The 9,193-nt window shown below is 37.2% G+C and overlaps 1 protein-coding gene across 1 annotated transcript; it reads left to right on the top strand.

The window, feature by feature from the left end:
• The first annotated feature begins 263 nt into the window (after positions 1-263).
• On the top strand, positions 264-6,336 carry borcs6 (BLOC-1 related complex subunit 6). The gene is made up of 7 exons (XM_037684968.1): positions 264-306; positions 2,450-3,030; positions 3,334-3,514; positions 3,592-3,774; positions 5,026-5,189; positions 5,281-5,364; positions 5,642-6,336. Exons 2-7 carry the CDS (start codon positions 2,461-2,463, stop codon positions 5,765-5,767), a joined length of 1,308 nt encoding a protein of 435 aa, XP_037540896.1. The 5' UTR covers positions 264-306; positions 2,450-2,460; the 3' UTR covers positions 5,768-6,336.
• The last annotated feature ends 2,857 nt before the right edge of the window (positions 6,337-9,193 follow it).

The raw sequence follows: 9,193 nt of genomic DNA, 5'->3' as shown, positions 1-9,193 counted from the left end.
ATTTGTAATCCTAACACCACATATATCAGTCACTAAAACGGTGACAAGTGGGCTTTTTAGTTCTCATTTAATTACAAGGAAATCACAAAGCATTTTAGAAGCAATGGCAATAAAATAAATAAAACAAATACTGCACTTCATATTGCTGGGTAGTTGGGCAAAGATACCATCGGTATCAGTTTTTGTATTTTTAATGAACAACCTGTAAAAATTTTCAAAGGCGGAACCGTTCTTTCAAGTTCGTCGGGGAAGGATTTCTTGGTCGGACCCGGTTGTTGCTTACATCTTACAGATTTGAACTTCCTGGTGAGTGTTTTATTTCGACTATTTGAACTTCGTAAACTCACTAATTAGCCTATCATAATATACATATGGGTGTTTTTTTCTAAATAAATAAAACTGCGTAACGTGTTAGACAAATGACGGTATCTTGTGCCATGTTTGTGAGTCCGAGGCCCGTTAGCTAACGTTAACTATGCTGCGTTGTCAACATATGACGGGTAACGGAGAAAAACAAGAGCAGCAACTTCCTAATCAATGACAGCTCCTTTTGTTTCTATAATATTCTTGTGTCAGTTTATGTGGCATTATTTGGCTTCACAGGAGATGGGCTTTTAAAATGCTATGATACAAAAGTTAGCTGATTGTGCTCGTATTTAAAAAAATTGTTAGTGAAGTGATGTGGCTTCATTTTCAACAAGGAAGTGTTGACCGTATGTGTCGCAACCTTTTAAAAGCTGGTAGTTTTTTTTTTTCATGACATCATAATCTTGTTGAAATACCAAGTTCAGGTCTCAAGTTAGTGAAGTTAGTGATGAATAAAACAGAGAACCTCTAAGAAATATCAGCATCTGTGAAGTAAGTTCTGTTTCTCTGCTGTTCTTTTCAAGTGTCCTTTCTACTGAACTTTTTTACTGCCTTTAAATAGTTAAAGGATAAAACACATTTCTCTTTTTAGTACTTGAAGAGAGTCTTAAGTTGTCATTCACCAGTAATAAACAATAACAAACCACTCAGCTTCCACGATATCTGTGGCAAGTTGTACTCCTTCAGTAATTAATAAATAAAATGTGCAATGTTACTGAACCTCAAACCTCAATAATACGTTAAATGTACTCAAGCACAGTGACACAAGCCGTTCAGAAAGGTGTACTGTTAGGTCAAATAAGGTCTTTATACGAGACCTTTTCAGCTTAAGCAAATTGTGGTTGTATTCATTGCTTGTAATTAAGCATTGTTTTAATTTACATAAAGACTGTGATCCTCTTTAATATTCTGGAGTTCTTTTGTGACTGCTGGAAGAAAAAGTTGGTTAGGGAGTTTTCAGTCTGTTGAAATCAAAAGGTCCACCTAATCTAGTTTTGAGTCTTATTACTGATCAAAGGCCAAGCTCATCCCTCTGGACTATAAAGAGTCATCCGATTCAGTTCATTACAGCCATAAATCTTTTATATGCCTCATCCTGAAGCCCAAACTTAATTTATGTGGCGCATGCAGTGTTATACATTTAAAGTGAAGATAAATATTTATCTATGATGAATGTGTACAGCTGTTTTTATCATGACTGTGTCAGAGCACCTGATACCTTGTGACTTAAAGATACCGTGGTGCAGTTCTTGAACGTAGTGACACTAGTGGAATATGAACTTCTCACGGTTTTGTTTTTCTGTTCTTTTAAAGCCATTTTCTTTTGCTTATTTTAGCAACAATTTAGGTTTTTGTTATCATTTTTATGAATGTTCAATTCATGCGTTACACAATGTATTATTAATTTGTTTTCTATGTCAATATTTTTGACCCATTTTAATCCAGGTGTTGATGACATTGTAAAGTTTGCACACAGTCAAGGCCAAATAATTTTTCATTGCACAAGCATTTGCCGAGAAAATTCCTAAAGCGTTTCAATCAGTTAAAAATAGATAATTGCATAAGACGGTTAAAAAATTTGGAATACATTGCAAAATAGTTCTCAGTCTTGTTTACTGTTACTGTCTTTCAACAGGATTGTTTATCAGCAAACATTCCTCGAAGTCAAACTGAGAATATACAAAAATCTGCTTTATTTCAACATCTACCTGCCTTGTTATCTTGTCTGTTGTTTTAGAAAGTCAGCCACTGTTTAAAAAAAAAAAAAAAAACTCTTCCCTTTGGCTACAAAATAAAGTCCATTTAAGGTTCTAACAGCACATGATGTTAATAAATGAGTTTTGTCTACTTATCCTTTAATCAAACATACTGAATCAAATCGAAAGACTTCTAACATCACAATATATTTTACAGTATTGTTTTTAAGCAACAATGATTCACATGAATTAAGTTTTTATGTTCAATAAAATATTGTAAAATATAAAGTCAAACTTTGATTTGGTACTGCGTTTGTAGGTGATATTATAAGATAGAATATTTGTTCCCAGAATGTTTCCAGTAACATTTTGTCTTTTATTGCCAGCAGGTGGAGGGATGAGTCTCTCCCCTGCGATTGGCACTGAGGTGCCAGAGACAGCTAATGGGGTGGTGACACCAGTTTCTTTGGAGAATGGTCCTCATGCACCAACAGTGGTGAAATGTGGAGGTTGCAGATTACCAGGAACTGGAGAGGAATCAATGGATGGGTCCCATGAATATACAGAGAACAAAGTGGAAAACAGAGTTTACACTGAAAAAAAACATCCGGACATTGAGAAAGACCTCAATGAGAGAACGTCTAGTTTATCAATAAACAGTCCTGAGGAGGCAGAGCCCTCCTTAAATTATGGGACATGTACAGGAGACTCAGAATCCAGAGACATTCCTGGCACTTTTATGACTAATGATGCACATAATTTGGTGCTTTTATTGGATTCAGCACAGCATGGAGCATCTAAAAACTCATGTCAGCAAGGAGGTCCTACAGACAGACAAGCAACACTTACAGGAAGTTTAGAAAGAAGTCGAGAAGAAGAAGATGGAGAGAGAGAGAAACAGGATGAGGAGAACGATGAGAAGAATGAAAACAATTGGAGGAGTTCAGGAGGGAGAACAGAAATAAAGGTGAGTGGACAGTAGGATATATATTTTTTATTTAAAATAACAGAATAACAAATAACAGCCCACACACATATTATGTACAGGATGTCAACTGAAGGCAGTGCAAATGACTGCAGCTGAACCAGTGGAAGTGAAAGCAGTTAAACTGTACTGAGGCTTTGGTTAGAGTCAAAGTTTAAAAATATGCTTTTTCTCTTTAAAAGAGAAAAGTGGAATAAACCATTAACTATTTTAACAATGGTTTTACTTTGTTACTTTCTTTTCTACTACTGCCTTTTTTTCATTAATCCCCACTCCGGTTTACAGTCTTCACAGCACTATTCCTCTTCAGCCCCTGGTCCTAGCACCTCCTCCTCCTCTTCTCCACCGGTTCTTACCTCAGATGATACTCCATGTCCTCCTCACATAATGGCCCAGGTTTGGGTTCGCAATGTTCGAGGGATGCAGGACAGCAAGAGCCTGGATGAAATTAGCCAGGCTTGTGGAGGTAGGTTTCTGTCTCAGGTTTGACCATGTGTTTCCTGCAGTTTGGCTCTTTCTTTAAATTTCTGGTGTTTTTCACAGGTGGATCAGGAGCACGAGGAGGCGGTAGAAGTGGGCAGTCCGAGGGCAGACGGGCCACGATCTCCTCAGCTCTGGAGCTAGAGGGAACCGTCAGTCACGAAGGAGACCTGACCAACTTCATCACTAAGAATCTGGAGCAGAAGATCAAAATGAGTTCCAAGCCCAGTCTGGACTGCAGTGACTGTGAGTGAGAAGTTAAATCTAGAAATAATTTATGAACTAACATTTAGAATTAGACTGAATGTTTGAAAGCTATCATGAATACAGTTTACTGGATTTAGTCTCTCATGACTATATGTTCAAACTGAGAGCCTCATAGTTTCAGTTAAAGATAAACATGATGCTACAGTTGAAAATGAAAGAAAATAGTTAAATAATTGCATAGGGAATTGTCCAAATCCAAGGTTTCTGTAAAACAAGAAGCTTTAGATTTAGATAAAAGTTTTTGTTTTTGACTAGTAACAGAACAAAGAAAACTAAAGTCGTGTAACTGTTTCAGAAATCGAATAATCTCTTGAAAACATACAGCCTGGCTTAATCTGCTTTATTCATTACCAGCCATCTGTCTTGTCAATCGATTTCATCCATCCATCCATTATCTTTTACCCGCTTCTTCCATTTTTGGGTCACGGGGGTCGCCGGTGCCCATGTCCGGCAATCACTGTGCGAGGGACAGGGTACACCCTGGACAGGTCTCCAGTCCATCACAAGGACACAAACAACCATTCACTCTCTCACTCACACCTAGGGACAATTTAGAGTTACCAATCAGCCTAACATGCATGTTTTTGGTCTGTGGGAGGAAACCGGAGTATCCGGAGAAAACCTACGCATGCACGTAAAGAACATGCAGACTCCACCCAGAAAGGCCCCCCGGACCAGGATTTGAACCAGGGACCTGCACGCTGAGCGGCAGCAGCTCTACCAGTTGTCAATCTATTTTATTTTATTTTATTTATTTATTTTTTTGTGAAACCACTGAAAAGCTGCTTTTTATCTTGAAGAGCCTCTTGATGAGAGTATCAGCTAAAGTAGCCATTTAATTTAAGCCCAGTAACACAGTCAATTTTCCCTGTGTGGCAGCTTATTCCCTCTACCTGCTGATTCAATTAAGGTGGATGACTCGCACTATTTGGGCTTGAAGGATTTCCAATTAAAATTCAGCTGCTTCCCGACAGGAAAGACGTGTCTCTTTTAATTTTTAACAGCCATAGACCATCAGTCATTTCTGTATTTTGCAACGTGTTGATCCGAAGATAAAAATAGTTATTTTGGTGAAGATGTTTTTAATGCACATGTTGAAAGCTTTGTGCTACTCTTGTCCTTCCTTGTATGTTTGTGCAATGTTGTATCACTGTCATGTTTTGAGCATGACGAAGAACATGAAGCAACCTCGCACTTAATTTACTTAATTTTACAATCCTAAATTCTCAGCTGACTGCTCAGGTCCCATCTACCGAAGCCGAGGGTTGTCACGGAGACCGGCAGACATTCCACCTATTGATCCTGCAGTTTTACTGGATCTTCAGAAACACACCCAGGAGGTGGCGCTCAGTGTGGAGATGATGATGAAGAGCCTCAATGGAACCATACAGAATGTAAGTGTTCAACTGTCATTTTAAGGCTATTTTTAACTTGTCCATCATTTGTTTGTTTTAATAACCATCTAATGTCTCCTGTGTCCATCAGATGACAGCTCTGAGCGTGGGCTACATCCAGACCTACAGAGACTCAGTTGACAGCTTGGGGGAGTCTGTAGACATGAGTATAAAGGTGAAAAATAGTGTGTTCCCATTTCACATAAAGGAAAAAAGTGCCTGCAGCATGTTTTTGTGATGTTAACTTGATTAGATTTTACCAGAATATTGTATTACAGAATTTGTTTTCTACATTGTACTGCACATATAAACAATAAAATCCAAAAATGTAACATATATCCCAGTGGGCAACCTTAAAGTTGTCCTCAGAATTGCACAAATTTACTGTTTATTGTGCTTTACAAGCATTGATTTATTTTTTAAATATATATTTTTTAACATTTTTCTTTTAGGGTATGTACACTCTAATGGCTCGCTGTGAGGAGTTGGATCGTTCCATGCAGCCCATACACACTTTGGCTGCACAGATCCGGGACATCAAACGCACTCTGGATGCTCTAGAGGCCATCTGCAAATAAGCCCTTCTGCCAGGTCCGAACACACGCCCAAAGCTGCAAAGACTCAAAGTCAAGCTCATCCTAATAAAGGATGCTGGCAACCCTCCGCAGGTAGCACACACACACTGCAGCGAAGATTAAAAGTGCACCCCTGGAGTGCGGGAATCATCGCTGCTTGGCATGCTGAAAGATCGCCACCCGTAGTTCTTCTGTTCATCTTTTGAAGTCTGCCAATTTTGTGTTGTGGGATCTTAAAAGAATTGTCTTTCCTTCTAATCAAGTTCTCAAGAATCAAAATCTCACAGCTTAACTCTGTTTGGGGACTTCAAACCCTACACTCACGCAATTCGTTCTTTTTCTTCTCCACTTTTTGGTCCTTGTGACTTTTATCCGTCCTGCCAGCATGGTTTAGATTGCACTAACCTCTCCCTCCCAGGTGGGGGCAATATTTCTGTCTCTGGAGAGGCAAGAATAAACTGCTCAAAAGACGGTGACATTTGCACTCAAACAGAAAGTCTATTTTTTAATCTTATGCAACAGGTTCTTTCACTGCAGGCTAAGTAAGAACAGTTGGAGAGTGTGTCTCTTTTCTTTTTATTTATTTTGTTGTTTTTTTTCTTTTTTTCTTAGCATGCTTGCTTGTTTAAAAAGATTGCCTCTCTGTGTCATTGGGGAGCCAGTTCCCAGTAACGTCTGCTGTCTAATGAGCTCAGCCAGTACTGAGAGTGTTTCACTTTATCCACTCAGATTCTCTCACGTCAATTTAAACGGAGCTGTCAAGCTTTAAATTACAGGTCAGCTTCTTTAAAATAAAGCCACGGTCTGCCATGTACGTTCAGCTAAAATCTCTGTTTTTCTGTGGCTGTGTAATCCAAGATTATGTGGAGAACGTAACTGGAACAGTGTCTTTGATTATTGTTGAAAAATAAAATATTTATAAGCTTCAGGTACTTGAATGGATTTAACTTTCAGATGTTGTCAGTAATGCTGAGCATTGATTGTCTTTTCACTTAAATGTATTTCCTTGAATTTTTGGGGATTCGTTTGCGTCAGAATTTGTTTTGAAAGTAAATACTGCAACTCCCATGAGTTTGTGCCACCTGCATGTCACACCACATCAGTGAACATTGTTTTCTGGTTTTAAAGCACCGCAAAAATATAATCAGTATGCAAGGTTTATCAATTGGGGCCTGACAAAAAAATTAATTTGATCACTGTTTGTGTTGAGATCAGCCTGAAGTTTATATTGCAGAGAAAACCTTCTGTCAACAACTCCAAACTGAAGCGCTTGTCATGTTACCTATAAAAAAATACATTAAATCACCTCAAAGTTCATTGATTACCTTGAATAATTTTTGCTCGTCTTGTGACAGTTTCATTTTCTGTGCAGATAAATTGTTTACGTCATAATGTTCTAATTTAATCACCACAACTGATAACTTCGTAAATGCAAATCTAAATAAAAAAAGTTGATCTAAGAATAAAAGTTTATTAATTTGCATTTGTCTAATTGTTTCCCCCTTCTCACAAATTAAATATTGTTAACAGCATTTATTAAACCAGTTTAAATAAATAATTCATACATACATATATATATATATATATATATTATAATTTTAAACTTCCCACACTCTTGCAATATTCTAAACAATGTTTCTAAACACTAGAAGAGCACAAGGGGCCTAAAAGGTAGAGGCAGGGCAGCTGACTTGGGACACAAAGGTCCTGGGTTCAATCCCCAGTCATTGCACATCTCATGGTGTCTCTGAGCAGGACACCTCATCCCCAGTTGCTCACCGGGCACCTCCAATAGCCATCCACTGCTCCACCCGGTGGTGGATGGAATAAATGCATATGGGAACATACAATGATGGCAATACATACACATTATTATTATTATTATTATTATTATTATTATTATTATTATTATTATTATTATTATAGAAAGTCATGATTTCCCTCTCTGTGCCTCCAGTTGCTTGTTCTCTGCCAGCGCTCTCGGCCACGCCCACTTCTCCGCTGCAGAATGGGGATGATGCTGCGGGAAGAAGCTTCTTTTTAAATAAAAAGTACATGCTGATCTTGTGGCTCATCCATCAATCGGCCAATTGTTTGCCATGTCCTATCTTACTTTGAAAAACTGCAATAGAGCAAGTCCGCAAAAAATGAGCCACGAAGTAGCGAGGGACTACTGTACTCACAGTAAATGGTGGCTGGGTTATGGATTTTTATAAACGAACAGGACTTTTGTTCATTTTTTGCAACATATTTTTTTATTCTGCAATTTAAAGTTTCAAATCATTTTTGGACACATTCTTTCAAACAATAATGTTTTCTTAATTAATTTTACTTCACTGATGAAGAAATGTGTCTGAAAGTTTTTTTTGTATAACAAATAGTCGAAAACATTGATTTTTACTTGTCTGAAGAATGACAAAAGATCATAAAATCAAGACTGACGGACATTATGTAACCTAATAACTCATACAATTGATTTTTGATGCTAATCTTGGCTTTTTCTTAGTTGGATGTAACATATTCCTTAACAGGCTGATTGGAAATCAGATTAGTTGTATGGATAAAAACAAACAAACATAAAAACATCTGTGGGGTTATGGTTGAATTAAGGTCTTGAATGGGTGCAAACATTGGAGGGAAATATAACTGGTAATACGTAAATAATTAGGCCAATACACAGAACAGTGCTGTCCCTGTAATATGAAAATGTAGACCTAAATGATTGCAGCGACTGCAGAAACTCCTTGTAGTTGCTTTTTCTAGCTTCAAGCCGTTTCCTCTTGTGAAAGATTTCTTTTAGTTTAATCCAGTGGTTCCCTTTAGATGTTTCATGGACTCAAGACTCTACATCAACTTGAGTCAAGTCTTGAAATTATTTCCAGAAAAACAATTAACAGAAAAAAAAACTAATAGCATGTTTTGCCATAACTGTTACAAGAGAAAAAAACACATTGGTACAATTAACTAAAAATAGTCTAATGATGACTGTGGACATTATGTCCTTTTTGAAATCGTAACGTTTGATTGGGTCGCTGCTGTAATTTTGTGAGTCAGATGCTGAAACGGTTTAATCAACAGATGGTGGGACATCTGACTTTACGTTGTTAGGATTCTTTTGATAGTTCACAGTGCACAACTTTAAATTGTTAAAAAGCTTTACTTATTTATGGTAATATTACCAATAGACACAATATTTATTTAGCGTTGATTTTCCTAATTTTTTTTTTTTTTTACTTTAAGCATATTTTACTTTAAACTAAATTTGTTGCTTTATACTTTTTGGAATACATGTATTTGCTCAACAAACAAGATAAGAGTACGGCACATAGATCGTACAGGCAAGGTAAGTATACATTTTATTTTTAAAACTAATGTTGGAAGTTGAGCCAAGGCACATTTCTATTTATAACAGTACAAAAGCCAACAAGG

Source organism: Nematolebias whitei, chromosome 11, assembly GCF_014905685.2.
Source record: "Nematolebias whitei isolate Nwh7 chromosome 11, NemWhi1, whole genome shotgun sequence".
In the NCBI taxonomy this organism is placed as follows: Eukaryota; Metazoa; Chordata; class Actinopteri; order Cyprinodontiformes; family Rivulidae; genus Nematolebias; species Nematolebias whitei.
Note: the sequence above shows the minus strand (reverse complement) of the source record. Positions and strands in the feature narration are given on the sequence as shown.

Bases quoted from the DNA above. Each gene is read 5' to 3' on its own strand.
- borcs6 (XM_037684968.1), top strand. From the start codon at position 2,461: ATGAGTCTCTCCCCTGCGATTGGCACTGAGGTGCCAGAGACAGCTAAT. The intron at 3,031-3,333 runs GTGAGTGGACAG...TCCGGTTTACAG, and splicing joins GAGGGAGAACAGAAATAAAG to TCTTCACAGCACTATTCCTC. The intron at 5,190-5,280 runs GTAAGTGTTCAA...TGTGTCCATCAG, and splicing joins TCAATGGAACCATACAGAAT to ATGACAGCTCTGAGCGTGGG.